Genomic DNA, 22,930 nt, shown 5'->3' with positions numbered 1-22,930 from the left:
CCTGTAGAGAGGTGGAGATGATATGCAATGGCTATCAGGGCTGAAAAGCATGATTCATCATATTCTTATTTCAGAGAGGACAGCAACCTGGGATGGGCTAAACCTTTAACAGACCCAGTCATGGCCAGGGTGGGCACTGGGCAGACAGGAACAATGTGATATAAAATGGAGCTTCCCTCTCATCTGTGGTGTCAAAGTTGTACCATTTCTCAGAGTCTGGTTGATTCCTCCGCTATGGACATGGCTACGACTATGTCTCTCAATGTACATAATAATGTTGACAGACATCCGGTAGGAGTTATCAGGTGCCTTATGCACTCCTAGCAGGAAAAATACACCTATTTAGGTCTGTGTCCATATTAACCAAGTGTCTCAGAGTAGGACTGCTGATTTAGGATCAGTTTGACCTTTTATAATGAAACAGATAACTTTGGACATGACCTGATCTTAGATCAGCACTCTGAGACACTCTCAGCGCTTCAGAGGCTACAAATAAAAATGTTTATACCCTCCATAGACTACAAACAGTAATTCAAACCCTGATTAAGCCTCTATGTAATAAGATAGAGACATAATAAGATACAAATCTGTTAGGCAGTGGGCCTGGCTCTTCTCCTCTGACTGACAAGTAGCCTATGGCTGCCATCTGCTGCCCTCAAATGACCTTTCCTGACTTTTCCTCTGTTTGATGATGACCCCTGGTTTTATTTTAGCTAGCAGCATCCATCTAAAGTGGTTCACACACTAGCTGGCCCCCACACTTTCTGTGTTACTCACTGTAAATTGCTGATCAGCATTCCTCCCCATATGCAATGAAATTATCAATAGCCCCTAGGGCCTACACACAGCAAACCAACATATACTGATACCTAAAAAGATCACAAATTATTGACTGCTCTGAATTATGCACAGATGTCTCAGGTGACTACCAGAACAGTGTTTTAGATTTGGAAGTCAGACTTGGTCAGGTCTAGGCCTAATTGACATGGCAAAGAACTGTGGATGCATTCTATGGAGCAACAATGTAGCAAAAGGTTTGAGAGCAAGTATGGCTATTAGGTGTGTGTGTGTGTATACAGTGGATTTAGAGTATAGAAAGGGTGGGAAAGATCTCCCATACAAGCCTCATACAAAGTAAATGCTTGAATGCAAATTGCAAACTACAACAGACAGCATGAGCGTTCATGTTTGTAAATTGGAGAAAAGCAAAACCATTAACTCGTCCCTCGTTGTGGGTACTGTAGTTTATTTGGGTGAGCCGCCCCTTATGTTTTTCCGACACTCTCCCTCATCAAAGAACTGCACGCCCCACCCGGCGCCAAAGTTTAGGTCCCGGATGTCTATCACGCCGGAAGAGAAGAAGGTTCTTTCCCCAGCCATCTTGTGGCAACATCTAGCGAAGTGTTCGCACCAAGCCTCGTAGAATCGGAGGAAAATCCTGCTGAAGGGGCGCCATCATGCCCGGACATATGCAAGAAGGTTTCGGCTGCGCCATAGCCAACCGATTCGACCAACTATTTGACGACGAGTCGGACCCGTTCGAGCTGTTGAAGGAGGCGGAGAACAAGAAGAAGGAGGCTCCTGTCCCTGGTGCCGCCAAGACCGCGGCTCAAGCCGCCAAGCTCCAGAAAAAGGAGTCCCAGAAAGACAGAAAGGTCGTCCCTGCAGATAAGAAAGATGAGCCTCTGGCACCCGTGACTCTGAAGAAAGATGGTAAGACTGTTTCCCGCAATAATTGTCCGTTTGATCTGCAAAATCGCAGTTCGCCCTGGATAGTTAAGTATTAACGTTACGTTAGCTAGCTAACTTAGCTAGCAATGGTTTCAAAGCCTCCATGAGGTCGACATGATTCATTTTGTCAACTAAAGCTGAGACTTTTGTTATCGCAGTCGTTGCAAAAAAAAAATCACGACAGTGTAACTTGGTGTGGTACAGTATTGTGCCCCCTGAAAACGAACTTGCAGGCGAACTTGTTTTGTTGGCAATATTAAAACGCCTCTTCCTTCGGGGCCTTGCTTAGCCAGGATTGTTAGCCGCAAGTTAATTGGCTAACGTTAGCTAACCAAAGTCATTTGCTAGCTTGCTAACAACTACCTGTTGATCCGTGTTTAATTAGTATATATTTATTAAATGCACGATTGGCGAATTGTCAGTTTTGTGCAACAAATTGTTTACCAAGGTAACCGTGTGTTCACACCGGGGTGTAAGCCAACTTTCACAAGTAAAGCGATCGTGCTAGGTTAACATTTTAGATTGTTTTCTAACTAGTTAACGTTAGACGAATTGGCTAGCTAGGTAGCTCACTAGTCTTTCGCTACCTGCATTAACCCACGTCGTGATCAACCTCGTGGCTCTGGTTTGGGGTGTGAAACAGCCGCAGCCACCGAACTGTCACTTGCTAAATGGCGCACAACATGTTCTCGACTAAGCAGGGAATGATGTCATCCTGCGTAGCGCGGTTGTGAATGTGAATATGGGCGTTTTGTTTTTTCGTCAAATAACGAAGCTTCACGAGGATGTTCGCTGTTGCTACTAGGTGAACAAATAAGGTTACAGATGACAATATAAATGGACCAAACAATTACATTATAATTTACGACGTCTGAGTGAGTAGACTAGTGTTACTCGCCTATACATTGTCATGATTAGTAGTGTAGACTGATCTAGTTATAAAACATGTACAAGTAAAATAGGAGGCCCCTGTATTTTGTTAGCAGTTTCCAACCTAGTTGCACCAGTCAGAAGCAAAGTCAAAAAATGGAAACCCAAGAGAAGAAGAGACAGGTGCATGCACCAACGTGCTTTCAGCTGCTGGGGGTGCATGGTGTAGGGGTGGGAGTCTATTTTGGTCAACAGTGGGAGGGACTTGTCAGACCAGTCTCAGGGCATGTTTTCATCTGCTGTGTACTGGCATGGTGGATAATACAAAGCTCAACCTCAGGTTATCTGTTTATGAAGAAGTTTGCATGTTATTTCAATTCTCTCCATATTTTAATAATGTGTCCTTACACTCCAGTTCAGCACGTCAGACCTGCTCTCTTTTGGAGACTGGTCTTGAGGAAAGCTCTAACTGTAGTCTCTATTACACCCCTCTATTTTGGCTAGAAAATGTATGCAGAAAATTACTCGTTTTATTAGGGGATCACTTACTAACTCTCCTCCTCTGTTCTGTCCTACACCAGGACCTGGTCCCAGGAGGATGGGTCCCAGGCGTGAGGGTCAGGGCCCAGCTGGGGGTCCACCCCGTGAGGGCCAGGGCGAGGGCCGCCCCCCTACAGACAGACCCCCCCGGACAGACAGGCGGCCACCACGCCGTTTCGAGAGGCCCCCCGGCGGAGAAGATAAGCCAGCCGAGGGAGGAGAGTTCTCTGTGGAGAAGTAAGTACTGGGTAGAGCAGGGCTGCGTTCAGTTGGCACCAACAGGAGATTTTTTTTTTTTAAGGAGTGAAAGGAAGCGGTACTAACCCCAACAATAACACTACTCAGATCTGTGTGAGTGCAGGCCCTTGTTCCAGCCAAGCAGTAACCCATCTGATTTCACAAATAAACTGATGTTAGTCCTCATTTAACAGTAGAACTGCTGGGCCTCGAGGGACCCCCCCCCCCCTCAAGCTAATGAGCAGTAATTCTGACTGCAAAATTCTAACATTGTAATTAATACATTTCATATATGCTATCACAAAAATAATAATGTGGTTATGTTTATGAAGGTCTTGGGTAACATTAGAATACGATTTTTTTTATTTAAAATAACACAATAGCATTTTAATTAGTTTGTTATTATAGGGTATATGTAAAAACACTAAACACATTCAAGCGTTCAATCCATTTTATTTGTGGAGTGCCTTTGTTACAACTATGAAACAGAAGGCCTATGTGTTGGAACGAGGTAACAGCTTGTTTTTATAACGACAAAATACAAAAAATCTCCCGGCCACCTGTACCCAGGGTCATCAAGCTGCATGGTCTAATGAAAACATCAGTAGCCTAAACATAAGTGCCAAGTGGGCTTGATAAATAGTGAAAATTGCCACAAAGCAATAATGGCATTATAATAACTTTGTCAATGTGACAGCAGTCATAAATGGTAAATTATTGTCAGCTTGCGCTTACATGGTGTGCGTCTTCACACAATGGCATCAGTTGGAGCATGTTCATGTCACATAAACAACTAAACGTTGCTGATATTGTTTTTTTGCTTGTGATGTAGGGTCTACTCTCAGTGAAGACATTTTGTGCTGGTTATCGGCAAGTAGCATTGTCACCGACTTGTTCTATCTAAACGGTGTTGTCCCTTCCTCTCCTGTCTCACCGTTTCATTTGGTGGTGGCATTGGCACCTTCTCAGTGCGCACGTTCTGTTTTTTTTGCGCTTAGACCTCGGAAGTGTAGGTTCAGGCTGAGGCTCAGAATCAGAAGAATAATCATCAGAGATGTCATGATTCATTTCTTCCCTACCATCTGAGTTGTTTTCGTTCAGATTCTGTAGCAACGCTAACACAGCATGTGCATCCATTCGTCTTGGTCCATTACGCACGCTTTCACTGTGTACTCCAAGTAGGCCAGAGTAGATTGATAAGACTGCTTGGATTTGATGGACTGATACAGTTGAAGTCGGAAGTTTACATACCGGTACACCTTAGCCAAATACATTTAAACTCAGTTTTTTCACAATTCCTGACATTTAATCCTAGTTAGGAACACCACTTTATTTTAAGAGTGTGAAATGTCAGAATAATAGTAGAGGGATTTTATTTCAGCTTTTATTTCTTTCATCACATTCCCAGTGGGTCAGAAGTTTACATACTCAATTTGTATTTGGTAGCATTGCCTTTAAATTGTTTAACTTAAATGTTTTGGGTAGCCTTCCACAAGCTTCCCACAATAAGTTGGGTGAATTTTGGCCCATTCCTCCTGACAGAGCTGGTGTAACGGAGTCAGGTTTGTAGGCCTCCTTGCTCGCACACGCTTTTTCAGTTCTGCCCACAACATTTCTATAGGATTGAGGTCGGGGCTTTGTGATGGCCACTCCAATACCTTGACTTTGTTGTCCTTAAGCCATTTTGCCACAACTTTGGAAGTATGCATTGTCCATTTGGGAGACCCATTTGCGACCAAGCTTTAACGTCCTGACTGATGTCTTGAGATGTTGCTTCAATATATCCACATAATTTTCCTTCCTCATGATGCCATCTATTTTGTGAAGCGCCCTCCTGCAGCAAAGCACCCCCACAGCATGATGCTGCCACCCCCGTGCTTCACGGTTGGGATGGTGTTCTTCGGCTTGCAAGCTACTCCCTTTTCCTCCAAACGTAACAGTGGTCATTATGGTCGAACAGTTCTATTTTCGTTTCATCAGATCAGAGGACATTTATAAAAAATAAAAGGTACGATCTTTGTCCGCATGTGCAGTTGCAAACTGTAGTCTGGCTTTTTTATGGTGGTTTTGGAGCAGTGGCCTTTCAGGTTATGTCGATATAGGACTTGTTTTACTGTGGATATGGGTACTTTTGAACCTGTTTCCTCCAGCATCTTCACAAGGTCCTTTGCGGTTGTTCTGGGATTGATTTGCACTTTTCGCACCAAAGTACGTTCATCTCTAGGAGACAGAACGCGTCTCCTTCCTGAGCGGTATGACGGCTGCGTGGTCCTATGGTGTTTATACTTGCGTACTATTGTTTGTACAGATGAACGTGGTACCTTCAGGCGTTTGGAAATTGCTCCCAAGGATGAACCAGACTTGCGGAGGTCTACAATTGTTTTTCAGAGGTCTTGGCTGATATCTTTTGATTTTCCCATGATGTCAAGCAAAGAGGCACTGTGTTTGAAGGTATGCCTTGAAATGCAGTGGGGGAAGTATTTAGTCAGCCACCAATTGTGCAAGTTCTCCCACTTAAAAAGATGAGAGACCTGTAATTTTCATCATAAGTACACGTCAACTATGACAGACAAAATGAGAATTTTTTTCTCCAGAAAATCACATTGTAGGATTTTTAATGAATTTATTTGCAAATTATGTTGGAAAATAAGTATTTGGTCACCTACAAACAAGATTTCTGTCTCTCACAGACCTGTAACTTCTTCTTTAAGAGGCTCCTCTGTCCTCCAGGGGGCATGACTTTAAAAATGGCAGAGTAATACATTTTTAAAAAATCATGAGCAGTCCAAATGACTGCTTTAGCGGTTCTAGTGTTAAGACTTTGATACAAAAGACTGAACCCACACTGGCCTTCTAATGTAGGACTTTCTCACTTTAAAATGTAAACTAACCAGTCAACAAAAACAACCCCCTTCTCTATTTGACAGGAATATTTCCCCTCAGGATGTCAGAGGTAACCCAACCGCACCTTAATTATGGGTTCCACTCCACCACTACTGTTAAGTCACGCTACCTTCACTGATGGTTTTCAACTTTACCATGCCACTTAGCTTAAACTGTAACTGCACAGCAGGGTGTGTATGTAAAGTGTGGTGGTAAACATATAAAACCCGGTTTTGATGCATTTCAAATACGCCTTTCCTTTGTGGAAAGAGTTGCTGGTCGATCATGAATAGCCAGGTGAACGTTTTTTTAAACTCACAATTCAACAGTGATTACTCTAAAGGTAGAGTCCTGCATCGTGTCGGAGACCGATGGTTCCCCGCCGGTGAGCCGCAAAAATATCAGCCGGCGGGTGGAATGAATGTTCTTTCAACCCGTGGGTCGGGTCGTGGTTCAGAACAATTACATTGTGGGCTGGAAACATTTTAAAGCAAGATAATAAACTTTTTTTAAACCCAGGAGCTTATTGTGTTGCTAATTCCATTCTGTGACCGGCGAGGCAGCCATAAGGCTACCACCTACGCACGCGTTGTGTGTGTGTGTGTGTGGAGCCGGGAACTGTCCCTTTATTTGTGTGGTGCCAAAACGTTCTACTGTCCACACGCAGAGCTCATGTTCCCTCTCCTCACGTGAGAATACGACACGTTGCCAAGTTTACTTTCCCTGGATAGCCTAGCTCACGCAAAAATGGCTAGCGTAGGCCTAACTGGAGACATAAAAGAAAGGTTATGATAAGGGAATAGGCTACAACACCATCGTGGTAACAGTTGCTGCGCGAGTGAAATCCCCAATTTGGAAGGATAACAATGTGGTAGATACATAGCCTGCAAAGTGCAAGCAGGTAGGCCTATTTGTTTGTGATAATTCAGTTATTTATTACATTAATTCGTTCATTAGACCATATGCAGGCCTATAACGTAATCGATTCTGGGAATGGTTTAATTAGGCCTGAACTATTTGATTGTCTAAACAATTTTTTATTTAAAGGTATTGTTTTGTAAGCTATAGGCTTTCATTATAGGTAAGAAGGCTAATTAGAAGGCTATTTTTTTCTCAGTGGTTTGAGTGACTCATTGATTATGGTTAATTCATGGTATGGTTTCCGTTTATCCAAATGTTTAGTCATGCAGGGAAGTGGAATAGTAATAATAGCCTAATAATAAAGCCTACTACTCTGGAGTCATAAAAACAATTAAATACATTGATGTTATATGGCGGGTAACGGATCGGCTCTTGGAACAATTCTATCTATCCGGGTGGGTCGGGTTGCAGAGAAAAATCTTTCCTGATATCGGGTGGGGCTCGGATTTCATGTGGCAGGGGCGGGTGCTGCTCCAAAAAACGGAACCGTGCAGGACTCTACTCTAAGGAAAGACTAGTTCTGTATGGCTGTGGCATAACACTGTTTCAGTGTAGTTCACAGTATTGGTGATTTTTCACACGTGTTTTGGGTCCTCATTGTACCACTTAATGTTTATCTTCCATTAGTCGTGTACTGGGGTCTGTTCGTGAGGATGTCGGCTCTATTCGTTACATTTCTATGTGCAATGTTTCACCTCACTGAATGCACATCACCTGTTCCTTCCTGTGAAGCAGCCTGCTGATTGGTCGGTTTCCTTGTCTGTTTCCCCAGGCCCATTGGTGATAGGCCGATGAGAGGACGTGGTGGTGGCCGAGGTGGTGTCCGTGGCGGCAGGGGCCGGGGCATGGGCAGGAGCGACGGCTTCGACGCCCGAGGAAAGCGTGAATTCGACAGACACAGTGGCAGTGATCGGTCGTACGTCTTCTGTGTCATGTTGTGAATTATGTAGCTAGCTAGCAAACTCCAGGATGGATAAGTCATATCTTATTATTAGGCAGATTTCCTACTCCAGTTCTAAATGGCATGCTCAATGTAGAATCTCTATTCTAACTAGGTTTTTAGTCCAGATTATGACTAACCCTGGACTGAAAATAATTTTCTGCAGAGATTATCCATTGAGATTGCTTTGTAGTCCAAGACTAGGCTTAATCTGTGTCTGGGAAACTGGTGCTAGAAGTATAAGAACAAATTATAAAAATAAAAAAATCCTTCCCGGTAGCCTCATTGAGATAAACTAGGTTTTTTGCTGGAGAGACTATTGAAGTGAAGCTGTGAGCTAAAGCCCATGTCGTTTCAGCAGCCAGAAAGGTGAGGAGAAACGTGGAGGAAGTGGATCTCACAACTGGGGCACCGTCAAGGATGAGATGGGGTGAGTAGCACTGCCGACCTAGCACAACAACACATTTTCTCTGTAGACTTTCTCGAAAAGGCTGTCTGCAAACCACAAGGAAGGGTTTTGATTTACCTTGTGCAGTTGTGTGTAAACTAAGTCAACTTGTTGATTCAAGACCCCTGGTCACTATACTGTCCTGGTCACCTGTCAACATACTGAATGTATGAGAGCTAAACTAGTTTTTTTCCTCTCCACAGCGAGCACGACCAATCGAACGTGACCGAGGAGACCCCCGAGGGAGAGGAGCCTCGGCCCGCTGACTCTGAGAACAAGTGAGTTGAGGGCTGAGCCTTAAACCATTTCTCCCTCTCCTGCCCAAAGTGTGCACTCGTTCACTCCCTCTCAGGGATTTAAAAGCGTGGTTTGGATGGCTTCTCCACCATATTTCTCATACTCTCCAGCCAGTTGTGTGTTCTTACAGTTCTGTTTTCTGCTCTGTGTGTTGTAGGGAGAACGAGGTTGGTGAACCTAAGGAAGTGGAACCCAAGGAGATGACTCTGGATGAATGGAAGGCCCAGCAGGACAAGGAGAAAACCAAGGTGGAGTTCAACATCCGCAAGGCCAACGAGGGAGCCGACAGCCTGTGGAAGAAAGGATACGTGCTGCACAAGTCCAAGGACGTGAGTAGATTGTCAAAACCACAATACTGACTTAGCCTCCATTTTGTTTTCCATAACCTCCTATGTTTTCATCCCTCTCCAATAAAGGAGAAGAAAGCTGATGCTCTTATTGAAGCTGCGGTGGAGGCTGAGGCCGTTGCTCCTAAGGTGAGTATCCCATCCAACAGACGCGCTCACACACTCTCCACATAAACATTAAAGGATATTTTTCTGCCTACCAATGGAACTCAAGGATAGCAGTTGGAAGGAAGTTGAAGGTAGTTTTGCAAGCTATTGCTAACTAGCGTTAGCACAATGACTGGAATTTCACAGAAACAGCTAGCATGCTTGGATTATAACTCTTATCTAAATGATAGGAGTGCACATCTGTGTCGCTCCCTCTGAACTGACTGCCATCCGGTGACCGAATAACACAGTTTCTCTGCAACAATAAATCCATAGCACTTACAGTACAATAAAACATGTACAAATTCTTAGCTCTTTATGAACTCTTGAAACAATCCAAACATAAGAATTTAATTGACACAGTAACATTCATTTCGTCGATTTTTACGTTTTCATCCGTCTTCACACCTCCAACGGTGTCCGTGCTTCCAGGGTTCTGTGGGAACATCTCGCCTCGGAGAAAGCCACAGATAAGGTGTGTTTGACCCCTGTGATAGCCCACAGATAGTCAGGCATCCAAACAATATCATAAATGGTGATTGAGTCATCATGCTGGGCTTCAGTATCTTCATCACTGGCCTTCGTCGTTCACATTTGTTCACTCTCAATTTTTAGACTACACATGCAGTGACTTTAAAATTGTATTCATGAGTTCATCCGAGTCTGGTTAAGTATAAAAAGGGATTGATTGCCAAAATCTTGCGCTATCCCTTTAAAGCAGAACTTGCCAGAACGATTGTCAGTCTGCACAGTAAGGGGCCGTTCGCTTGCTGTCGGCTAGGTGGTTATAGGGACCACCTGCCGGTGGGCGACTGACAGCTGTCATTTTCGCCTATTTCTATGTGTAGAATTGGTTTGCAAATTACAGCCAGCACTCTGTTCAGAGGTGGCTCAGGCGTGTGTTCTGTCATTGATGACGTTCTCTCTCCCCCCCGGTCTCTCAGGCAGAGGACGATCACCACTTCCGGAAGCCGGCCAATGACATCACAGCCCAACTGGAGATAAACTTTGGGGACCTTGGTCGTCCAAGCCGTGGTCGTGGTGGGCCCCGTGGCGGCAGGGGGGGCCGTGGGCGCGGAGAGGGCAGAGGAGAGTTCCGTGGAGAGTTCCGTGAGCGTGAGCCCAGAGAGCCCCGCGAGCGTGATGGTGGAGCCCCCACCAGGCCGACTCGCGGAGGACGCACTGACAGGGTAAATAATACTAATTACTACTAGTCTTATGGCTGCTGTGGAAAGGATTTATGAGATTAAAAGGAATTTGGATTCTTTAAGTACAACAGACATGGTCATCATTTCACTGTATATGTCTGATCAATCTCGTTTCCTCTTGTTTTCCCAACCCTCTAACCCTCCTCTCAGCCAAGTGGGGTGATTGTGCCCAACGTGGATGATCCAGAGGCCTTCCCGGCCCTGGCCTAAGATGGAGCGGCTGCCCCATAGGCCCCCAGGCAGACCCCTAGGCCCCTCTACGAGGCTTGCATGTTTCTGGATCCTTGAGCAAAAATGATATGATGGAGATGACTGTCATCGCCCATGACACTTGCATCTGAGGACTGAATTTTACCAGTTTTGGAAAAACAGAAAAAAAACAGGAAAAATAAAAAAAACTAAGAAAAAAGAAAAGGACTTGTTGCTACTTCCGGAGGTTTTGTACTTAGAAACAAGGTAGCAGGGACGTTTTCATACGGTATTTTTTTCAGAGATTATGCGTTCTTCGTGAATACTTTTTTGTATTGCTGCTTGAAAATATGCATTTCCAAATATAAGGTATGAGAAGAGTTATTCTTTGAGCTTGTGGTGGCCCATAGCTTGCTAGGCTGTGCAGGGATGGAACCCAACCCAACTAGCTCTTACCATACTGGGTATTTCTGAAGAGGTTACTGCATCATCACTCAGTGAGATTTTGACTGCTTTAGTTCTGGGGTTTTGTGAATTATATAATTTTTTAAGTAAGGCCTAGACCTCTGATGTAGGCCTGTAAAAGTAAACTATTTTCATGGTAAGAGATCTTCGAGTGAGATTGTATTATTTCTGATGGTGCAGATAGGGACATTCGTTGATCTAGTGATTGTACCTACACTCAACAAATTGTTAAAATGGAGCCTAAATCACTTCTGTATTAAAAGGTATTTTGTATAGAAAAGAGCTTCCAAATGACTCAATAGATCACTTGCACGGGGAAGGAATACTTCAATTATTTAAAATGTATCACCTGACATCTTTGGCTCGTGTGGCTCTAAAGGTGAACATCTCCCACTGTACTGTTTCATTTACACACTCTTGGGCTGTGTCTCAATGGTGTACAGTGGCTTCCTCTCCTTGTTTCCTCTATACTGCACTTAGCTGGAAACACAGTTGACATTTAGTTCAGGTCCGAGGAAAGGAGAGGAAGCCAATTTTAGACTATTGAGCTGCAGCCTTGGTCCTTTGGAAGCCCTCAGACCTTCTCGCACTGTTTAAACACTCCACTCCAGGGCAGTGTTCAGCAGGGCACCGCGTCACGCAAAGTTCAAATAGAAATATACTTAATATAGAACAGATGTGCTCCTCTGAAATGTAGAGGAAGTCATGTCTGCTCTGCTCATGGCATCGATCTTCAACGCTCTGTACATCGTACCCTGCTGAACAGGGCCCAGTATACTGATACCATTGTGAACCTGCTCCTGCAGTATTTCCTGTGGTGGTTGAATATCCTCCATTTTGATTTTACCTTTGGTTCCCTACTGCGGCACTACTGCGTAATTGCTCTGAAATAAATACAGTTATGTGTGGATCAGCAAAGTGCTCTATAGATGTGTGAACTCTAACCCTGCTATTATAGACCTCTGTCGGTAAATAAAGGTTGATTCATTTTTGCATTGTTGTTGACTTAAATTCCGCCACATGTATCGATACAGAATCACACACAAAATAAGCTGTGTTTTATGATTCAATTCACAGAAAATTGTGCCATTTTGTGGGTTGGTTGCTTGCCACCAACAACATGGTAAAGTCTGAAAATGTATGTTCCAATGCTGTGTTATGGTAGTTTGGCTGATACCAAACTAAGTCCTAAAACCAAATTGGAAGTCCTGACTCAGTGTACCATGTGGGTTGCGGTCAGCCAGGCTAGTTTAATGGTGCACTGGTTCCTGAGTATAGTGGAATTAAGAAATTAAACAGGGCTGATTCACTTAATTCTGATTACTGAAATTCTAGCTCCCTAACCATGTAATTTGGTTGTGTGGTTTTATAGCTCAGATCTTTCTCTGCACGATCTATGTTAACCTCTACAGGATCGTTGTCCCGTATACGGGGCGGTTAAGCTAACGTGCACTAATGTGATTAGCATGACTACGGTAAGTAACAGCAAACTTTCCAGGACATAGACGTCTTATATGGGCAGAAAGCTTAAATTCTTGTTAATCTAACTGCACTGTCCAATTTACAGTAGCTGTTACAGTGAAAGAATACCATGCTATTGTTTGAGGAGAGTGCACAACAAAAAACGTATCACAGCAACTGGTTTGATACATTCACCTCTGAAGGTAAATAATGTACTTACATTCAGTAATCTTGCTCTGATTTGTCATCCTAAGGGTCCCAGAGATAAAATGTAGCATAGTTTTGTTTGATAAAATCAATTTTATATTCAAATGCATTTCAAAGATGACGGAACAAAAACGTTTTTTTGTATTATCTTTTACCAGATCTGTGTCATTCTGAACATGGATGTTGACAGTGACACTGCGTAGAAGTACCTTTTAATTTCAACAATTCTGCGCTGTTAGATCTCATTCTCTATCTCTATATTTTTATCTCATAAAAGGGAACTGCTGCTTAGACTTGCTGGCATCACTAGGTGAGTTCCTAATAAAGATCTACAGAGCGGGGCATGAAGAAGTATTAATCGTCTCAGGAACCACATCAGGCCTGAGCAGAATTTACTGGCATACACTCCCCCAAAATGTCTGGTTTCGGTGAGAGTGAGAATTTCTGTCTATCCATGAGAATGTAAGACGTTGCGGAGCCTGATCGAACTTGTCATATTCAGGAGGCTGAAAACAATCTTGTTTTCTTTTAGTTATAATAGGTCAGAGAAGTGGTCCTCATCTCTATAGACTGAATATCCTGCTGCTATGGGCTGGGCTCATAGATTTAGCTATATGTACAGACAGGTCCATAAATATTTGGACATTGACCAAGTTATTATTATTTTAGCAGTCTACCACAGCATATTGGAGTTGAAATTAAATTATGAATATGAGCTGAAAGTGCAGACTTTCAGCTCTAATTTTAGGGTATTTACCATCATTAGGCTGAACAATCTAAACAAACCCATCAGAGCGATAGCAAAAACATTAGGTGTGGCCAAATCAACTATTTGGTACATTCTTTAAAATAAAGAATGCACTGGTGAGCTCAGGAACACCAAAAGGCCCAGAAGACCACGGAAAACAACTGTGGTGGATGACAGAATAATTATTTCCCTGGTGAAGAAAAACCTCTTCACAACAGTTGGCCAGATCAAGAACACCCTCCAGGAGGTAGGCATATCTGTGTCAAAGTCAACAATCAACAGAACACTTCACCAGAGTAAATACAGAGGGTTTACCACAAGATGTAAACCATTGGTATGCCTCAAAAACAGGAAGACCAGATTAGAGTTTGCCAAAAAAACATCTAAAAAAGCATGTACAGTTCTGGAACAACATCCTATGGACAGATGAGACAAAGATCAACTTGTACCAGAATGATGAGAAGAGTATGGAGAAGGGAAGGAACTGCTCATGATCCGAAACATACCACCTCATCTGTGAAGCATGGTGGAGTTAGTGTTATGGCGTGGGCATGTATTGCTGCCAATGGATGGAAATGGTTCCCTTGAGGATGAATTCTGAAGTGTTTAGGGCTATATTATCTGCTCAGATTCAGCCAAATGCTTCAAAACTCATTGGACGGCGCTTCACGGTGCAGATGGACAATGACCCGAAGCACACTGCGAAAGCAACCCAACACTTTTTTTTAAGGCAAAGAAGTGAAATGTTCTGCAATGGCCAAGTCAATCACCTGACCTGAATCCAATTGAGCATGCATCAAATCAAATTTATTTTCCACATGCGCCGAATACAATGAAATGCTTACTTACAAGCCCATAACCAACAATGCAGTTTACACACATAATAGTACAATTGGTTAGAGGGCTGTAAAACGGCTGCCATCTTCTTCGGCGCCATTCTGTCTGCATTTCACTTGCTGAAGGCAAAAACAAGCAGGAACTGAAGACAGCTGTAGTAAAGGCCTGGCAGAGCATAACCAGGAAAGAAACCCATCATCTGGTGATGTCTAAGGGTTCCAGACTTCAGACAGTCATTAACTGCAAAAGATTTGCAACCAAGTATTAAAACTCACAATTTAATTTATGATTATGTTAGTTCGTCCAATTACTTTTGAGCCCCTAAAATTGGGGGGCGATGTATAAAAATGGTTGTAATTCCTACACGGTTCATAAAATAATTTTGACAAAACCCTTAGATGAAAGTCTACACTTAAAGCACATCTTGATTGTTTCCTTTCAAATCCATTGTGGTGGTGTACAGAGACAAAATGATGCAAATTGTGTCACTGTCCAAATACTTATGGACCTGACTGTAAGTACAGTATGATACCCACGGGATGGGATTGATGTTATGATTGTTATCCCTTTATATGGGGAGGGGGCTGTGGGCCTACAATCATCAATATATTTTACATGTACACTATGTATACAAGAGTATGTGGACACCCCTTCAAATTAGCGGATTCGGCTATTTCAGCCACACCCGTTGCTGACGGGTGTATAAGATTGAGCACACAGCCTCCACTTCTGGGAAGGCTTTCTACTAGATGTTGGAACATTGCTGCGGGTACTTGCTTCGATTCAGCCACAAGAGCATTAGAGGTCGGGCACTGATGTTGGGCGATTAGGCCTGGCTCGCAGTCGGTGTTCCAATTCATCCCAAAGGTGTTCGATGGGGTTGAGGTCAGGGCTCTGTGCAAGCCAGTCAAGTTCTTCCACACCGATCTCGACCTACCATTTCTGTATGGACCTCCTTTGTGCACGGGGGCATTGTCATGCTGAAACAGGAAAGGGCCTTCCCCAAACTGTTGCCACAAAGTTCAAAATTCAATTGGTCACATACACATATTTAGCAGATGTTATTGCGGGTGTAGCGAAATGCTTGTGTTCCTAGCTCCAACAGCGCAGTAGTATCTAACAATTCACAACAATACACGAATCTAAAAGTAAAATAATGGAATTAAGAAATATATAAATATTAGGACGAGCAATGTCGGAGTGGCATTGACTAACTACAGTAGAATAGAATACAGTATATACATATGAGATGAGTAATACAGTGGGGGAAAAAAGTATTTAGTCAGCCATCAATTGTGCAAGTTCTCCCACTTAAAAAGATGAGAGAGGCCTGTAATTTTCATCATAGGTACACGTCAACTATGACAGACAAATTGAGGAAAAAAATTCCAGAAAATCACATTGTAGGATTTTTAATGATTTTATTTGCAAATTATGGTGGAAAATAAGTATTTGGTCACCTACAAACAAGCAAGATTTCTGGCTCTCACAGACCTGTAACTTCTTCTTTAAGAGGCTCCTCTGTCCTCCACTCGTTACCTGTATGAATGGCACCTGTTTGAACTTGTTATCAGTATAAAAGACACCTGTCCACAACCTCAAACAGTCACACTCCAAACTCCACTATGGCCAAGACCAAAGAGCTGTCAAAGGACACCAGAAACAAAATTGTAGACCTGCACCAGGCTGAGAAGACTGAATCTGCAATAGGTAAGCAGCTTGGTTTGAAGAAATCAACTGTGGGAGCAATTATTAGGAAATGGAAGACATACAAGACCACTGATAATCTCCCTCGATCTGGGGCTCCACGCAAGTTCTCACCCCGTGGGGTCAAAATGATCACAAGAACGGTGAGCAAAAATCCCAGAACCACACGGGGGGACCTAGTGAATGACCTGCAGAGAGCTGGGACCAAAGTAACAAAACCTACCATCAGTAACACACTACGCCGCCAGGGACTCAAATCCTGCAGTGACAGACGTGTCCCCCTGCTTAAGCCAGTACATGTCCAGGCCCGTCTGAAGTTTGCTAGAGTGCATTTGGATGATCCAGAAGAGGATTGGGAGAATGTCATATGGTCAGATGAAACCAAAATAGAACTTTTTGGTAAAAACTCAACTCGTCGTGTTTGGAGGACAAAGAATGCTGAGTTGCATCTAAAGAACACCATACCTACTGTGAAGCATGGGGGTGGAAACATCATGCTTTGGGGCTGTTTTTCTGCAAAGGGACCAGGACGACTGATCCGTGTAAAGGAAAGAATGAATGGGGCCATGTATCGTGAGATTTTGAGTGAAAACCTCCTTCCATCAGCAAGGGCATTGAAGATGAAACCTGGCTGGGTCTTTCAGCATGACAATGATCCCAAACACACCGCCCGGGCAACGAAGGAGTGGCTTCGTAAGAAGCATTTCAAGGTCCTGGAGTGGCCTAGCCAGTCTCCAGATCTCAACCCCATAGAAAATCTTTGGAGGGAGTTGAAAGTCCGTGTTGCCCAGCGACAGCCCCAAAACATCACTGCTCTAGAGGAGATCTGCATGGAGGAATGGGCCAAAATACCAGCAACAGTGTGTGAAAACCTTGTGAAGACTTACAGAAAACGTTTGACCTGTGTCATTGCCAACAAAGGGTATATAACAAAGTATTGAGAAACTTTTGTTATTGACCAAATACTTATTTTCCACCATAATTTGCAAATAAATTCATTAAAAATCCTACAATGTGATTTTATGGATTTTTTTTCTTCTCATTTTGTCTGTCATAGTTGACGTGTACCTATGATGAAAATTACAGGCCTCTCTCATCTTTTTAAGTGGGAGAACTTGCACAATTGGTGGCTGACTAAATACTTTTTTTCTCCACTGTATGTAAACATTATTAACGTGACTAGTGTTCCATTATTTAAAGTGGCCAGTGATTCCATGGCTATATAGGGCAGCAGCCTCTAAGGTGCAGGTTTGAGTAGCCGTGTGGTACCCGGCTAGTGATGGAAATGTAACAGTCTGATGGCTTTGAGATAGTGGCTTGCAAAAGTATTCACCTCCCTTGGTATTTTTCCTATTTTGTTGCCTTACAACCTGGAATTAAAATGGATTTTTGGGGGGTTTGTATCATTTGATTTACACAACATGCCTACGAAATTTTAAGATGCAAAATATGTTTTCTTGTGAAACAAACAAGACATAAGACAAAAAAACAGAAAACTTGAGCATGCATAACTATTCAACCCCCCAAAGTCAATACTTTGTAGAGCCACCTTTTGCAGCAATTACAGCTGCAAGTCTCTTGGGGTATGTCTCTATACGCTTTGCACATCTAGCCACTGGGATTTTTGCCCATTCTTCAAGGCAAAACTGCTCCAGCTCCTTCAAGTTGGATGGGTTCCGCTGGTGTACAGAAATCTTTAAGTCATACCACAGATTCTCAATTGGATTGAGGTCTGGGCTTTGACTAGGCCATTCCAATACATTTAAATGTTTCCCTTTAAACCACTCAAGTGTTGCTTTAGCAGTATGCTTAGGGGCATTGTCCTGCTGGAAGGTGAACCTCCGTCCCAGTCTCAAATCTCTGGAAGGCTGAAACAGGTTTCCCTCAAGAAATTCCCTGTATTTAGCGCCATCCATCATTCCTTCAATTCTGACCAGTTTCCCAGTCCCTGCCGATGAAAAACATCCCCACAGCATGATGCTGCCACCACCATGCTTCACTGTGGGGATGGTGTTCTCGGGGTGATGAGAGGTGTTGGGTTTGCGCCAGACATAGCATTTTCCTTGATGGTCAAAAAGACCAGAGTACCTTCTTCCATATGTTTGGGGAGACTCCCACATGCCTTTTGGCAAACACCAAACGTGTTTGTTTATTTTTTTCTTTAAGCAATGGCTTTTTTCTGTCCACGCTTCCGTAAAGCCCAGCTCTGTGGAGTGTACGGCTTAAAGTGGTCCTATGGACAGATACTCCAATCTCCGCTGTGGAGCTTTGCAGCTCCTTCAGGGTTATCTTTGGTGTCTGTTGCCTCTCTGATTAATGCCCTCCTTGCCTGGTCCGTGAGTTTTGGTGGGCGGTCTTCTCTTGGCAGGTTTGTTGTGGTGCCATATTCTTTCCATTTTTTAATAATAGATTTAATGGTGCTCTGTGGGATGTTCAAAGTTTCTGATATTTTTTTATAACCCAACCCTGATCTGTACTTCTCCACAACTTTGTCCCTGACATGTTTGGAGAGCTCCTTGGTCTTCATGGTGCCGCTTGCTTGCTGGTGCCCCTTGCTTAGTGGTGTTGCAGACTCTGGGGCCTTTCAAAATAGATGGTCTTTCACTTCACCAATTTTGACTATTTTGTGTATGTCCATTACATGAAATCCAAATAAAAATCAATTTAAATTACAGGTTGTAATGCAACAAAATAGGAAAAACGCCAAGGGGGATGAATACTTTTGCAAGGCACTGTAGAAGCTGTTTTTCAGTCTCTCTGTCCCAGCTTTGATGCACCTTTACTGACCTCGATGATAGCGGGGTGAACAGGCCGTGGCTCGGGTGGTTGATATCCTTGATGATCTTTTTGGCCTTCTTGTAACATCAGGTGCTGTAGGTGTCCTGGAGGGCAGGCAGTGTGCCCCCGGTGATGCGTTGGGAAGACCGTACCACCCTCTGGAGAGCCCTGCGGTTGCGGACGGTGCAGTTGCTGTACCAGGCGGTGATACAGCCCGACAGGATGCTCTCAATTGTGCATCTGTAAAAGTTTGTGAGGGTTTTAGGTGCCAAGCCAAATTTCTTCAGGCTCCTGAGGTTGAAGAGGCGCTGTTGCGCCTTCTTCACCACACTGTCTGTGTGGGTGGACCATTTCAGTTTGTCAGTGATGTGTACGCCGGGGAACTTGAAGCTTTCCACCTTCTCCACTGCGGTCATAGAGAACAGGCTAGCCTACTCTGGTGAATGCTGTTTGTTTAATAAAGTTAGATTAAAGCTGAGAAATTGGTGTCCGTGGTGGAAAAGTTTGTTAAAGCCTGGTGTAGTTGATGGCATTGCATCTTGCAAATAAATATGAAAGGGACATTGCATACTTGTATCTGGGAAACTGCATGGGAATCTTCCTTAGTCTTCTCTGCTGGACCATCTTTTAGGAAGGACTGGGACTACAATCAGATAATTAACAAAAACATGTATTACCGCTAGGTCTGAAGAAAACTTTATGCAGACATGAAATAAATGTTTGAATCAGAAATACCTCTCAAAGCACTTCCATACACCTTATCCACCACCAATGTGTAACACCCACTTGGTGATGCATAGCAACCATATTGTGCCAGAACGTTCACCACACATCAGCTATTAGGGTGGAGAGGTGAGGAGTGTTATGCACATTGGTGTTGTGTGCTCTGTTTGACTGTACTCCTCAATCTGAGTTTGTCTTAGCATAACCTTCCGCTATCTATGCCTGGCCATACTGTGATACCCTGCCATTAGATTTGGTCCTATAGCTCCTTTTTACACCCACCACTGTTCACTCTATGAGGAATTTAGTCTACAATTTCTGACAACAGACACCAAATAAACTGTATACACACTAATTTATGACACTTTCAATTGTAAATCCCCAATCTACCACTCTAAACTCCTCAAGTCAGTCTATAGTACTAATGTCATCATCCTTTGTGTCCCCACATCCCAATTGAATTATGTTTTCAAAAGCATTTATACACTCAGCTGCTACAGACCGGATCATACATCAACATGACTTAAGCCTCAATCAGTTTGTCTCCTTACCCCAATTCATCAACAGTGTGAATGAACCCATGCCACCGATTGGATGCTGGAAGACATCGGCCACAAGCTTGACCCAAGACAGTTTGACTGTAGAAAGGACAGGTCGACGACAGATGCCTTGGTCAGCCTCCTAGATATGTAAAATCCACTGATGCAAGCAAGACCATCTGCACTATAATAACAACAGATTTTGACAATGCCTTCAACAAAGTTGACCATACAGTGGTAACAATGTATGAAAAAAACAAAAAAACATGTATGCACTCACTAACTGTAAGCCGCTCTGGATAAGAGCGTCTGCTAAAATGACTAAAATGTAAAAAATTTAACAAAGTGCCTGATTCAGCTAGGAGTCAGAAAGTCCCTTATCCCCTGGGTCTGTAGCTTAGTCTCCAACAGGAAGCAGAGGGTGAGGTATTAAGGCACCCTCTCATCGTGGCAAGTTGCAACAGCTGACCTGTGGTGTGGCTTCTTAAGCCATTTATCTCCAACAGGAAGCAGAGGGTGAGGTATTAAGGCACCCTGTCATCGTGGCAAGTTGCAACAGCTGACCTGTGCAGTTTTCACATTGGCAGTTTGAAGTGACTCAAATCCATTTTTTTGCATATCCAATTCGAATCTGTTGTTTTTCCTGCGGTCTGAACAGCCAAAAATCGCATGGAATCTGATATTTCAAGCCACCTTCATAGGTGGTTTTAAGAGATACAAATCTGATTTCTGGGCATGTGACTTGTCTGAATGGTCAAATCTGATTTATTTGCCCTCAAGTGGTTTTTAGACTTATTTGGCATATCTTGTTGGTTGCTAGCTCCTCTGTTGACAGTTTGACAAGAACATGTGGTAGCTAACTAGCTTATTAATTGTTTACAAACAAATTAGTGAATGTGCTAGAAAGCTAAACAGCTACCTAGCTAGCTAGTTGACTGCCGTGGCTAGACAAAAAGGACTTGATTTGAAAGTTGATCTTTGTCATGTGTCTGATATTAACAGTGGGCTGTTGTGTTAGTTGTCGAACAAAGGACAGAGAAGAGCAGCCATATCTTGTCACCAGATGGCCTAGTCTTGCAGGAGTGCAATAACAGGACAACACCCACGCCCAAGGCCACAATCACCAGATCCTCCTCACCAGTTCCCTGGACACACACAAATATTTCATTTGCACGCACACTCATTCTCATGCCTCACGAGTTCTTTTGACACACACAGACATTTCACTGTGGACGCACACTCAAACTCCACTTCCTTCTACTGGTCGGGTGCCAAGGGCAAAGGACTCTGCCGTGCACCAATGGGGCATCTGCTCTGGACAGAGCAGACCCGCCTCCTACGCCTCGGGAACCAATCAAGGGACTAGAAGAAGGACCCCTTCCTTTATGTTACATTGTATAAAGTAATGCTGTAAACTCTGTTTAGACATCCCTTCTCAACTGTCTCCATAAGAGGCAATTGAATGGGTCCATGCATGTAGCTTGAGCAGTACCAGCTATCTCTGTTTAAATAAACTGCCTTTTGCTTAAGCAAATTCCTCTCTGTCTAGCGTCGTTGGTTTTGTACTTCCTCTCCTAATTATGTGTTCACCAACAAATTGGTAGCAGAGGATGGTTTCTAATTCGATCTAAAGAGTTGGTGCGAGAGGAAAAGGCAAATCATCGATCTAAAAACAGACGGAAGAGTGACCTGAAATCCAGGAGACATCAACTATTCGTCTTGCCTCAGGAACCTGATCAGAGCGCTCTTCTAAAAAGGTAAGCAGAGCCTGTTAAAACAAAATCTTGCACATTGTATTATAGACCAATACCAAATTTTGATCAGTAGTACTGAGCGTGAGTATGAATACTTGTTAAATAATTTCCATCCTAAATGATTTAAGGCATAAGTGAGATATCTGGTACTGTGATTTACGTATAAGTTTTCACATTTAAAAGGTCCTATTGTAGATAGGTTGTGTGGGGAGTGTGCTTTCACACGTATAAGTTTTCACATTTAAAAGGTCCTATTGTAGATAGGTTGTGTGGGGAGTGTGCTTTCACACGTATAAGTTTTCACATTTAAAAGGTCCTATTGTAGATAGGTTGTGTGAGGAGTGTGTTTTCACACGTATAAGTTTTCACATTTAAAAGGTCCTATTGTAGATAGGTTGTGTGGGGAGTGTGCTTTCACACGTATAAGTTTTTACATTTAAAAGGTCCTATTGTAGATAGGTTGTGTGAGGAGTGTGTTTTCACACGTATAAGTTTTCACATTTAAAAGGTCCTATAAGTTTTCACATTTAAAAGGTGTTGCTAACATTTATGACAGCAAATTTACAAAAAATAATAATACTGCATTTTAGTCTTTTGAGCTTCTATCATGAAATCTATGCAGCCTACTCAATCACTTTTTATAGCCACTGTTTACAGGCCTCCTGGGCTGTATATAGCGTTCCTCACTCAGTTCCCTCAATTCCTATTGGACCTTGTAGTCATGGCAGATAATATTCACATTTTTGGTGACTTTAATATTCACATGGAAAAGTCCACAGACCCACTCCAAAAGGCTTTCGGAGCCATCATCGACTCAGTGGGTTTTGTCCAACATGTCTCCGGACCTACTCATTGCCACAGTCATACCCTGGATCTAGTTTTGTCCCGTGGAATAAATAGTGGATCTAAATGTTTTTCCTCATAATCCTGGACTATCGGACCACCATTTTATT

The 22,930-nt window shown here is 43.2% G+C and overlaps 1 protein-coding gene across 2 annotated transcripts; it reads left to right on the top strand.

Moving 5' to 3' along the window:
* The first annotated feature begins 1,339 nt into the window (after positions 1-1,339).
* Positions 1,340-12,216, top strand: LOC121533943 (plasminogen activator inhibitor 1 RNA-binding protein). 2 transcript variants are annotated; one of them, XM_041840311.2, is made up of 9 exons: positions 1,340-1,713; positions 3,183-3,378; positions 7,955-8,098; positions 8,481-8,552; positions 8,774-8,848; positions 9,025-9,196; positions 9,284-9,343; positions 10,306-10,551; positions 10,720-12,216. In XM_041840311.2, exons 1-9 carry the CDS (start codon positions 1,458-1,460, stop codon positions 10,777-10,779), a joined length of 1,281 nt encoding a protein of 426 aa, XP_041696245.1. In that variant the 5' UTR covers positions 1,340-1,457; the 3' UTR covers positions 10,780-12,216. The 2 variants fall into 2 exon arrangements, with proteins under 2 accessions (XP_041696245.1, XP_041696246.1); XM_041840312.2 differs by having other exon boundaries at positions 1,341-1,713; positions 8,484-8,552.
* Positions 12,217-22,930: the final 10,714 nt, after the last annotated feature.

The sequence above is a fragment of the Coregonus clupeaformis genome, chromosome 20, assembly GCF_020615455.1.
Source record: "Coregonus clupeaformis isolate EN_2021a chromosome 20, ASM2061545v1, whole genome shotgun sequence".
NCBI lineage: Eukaryota > Metazoa > Chordata > Actinopteri > Salmoniformes > Salmonidae > Coregonus > Coregonus clupeaformis.
Note: the sequence above shows the minus strand (reverse complement) of the source record. Positions and strands in the feature narration are given on the sequence as shown.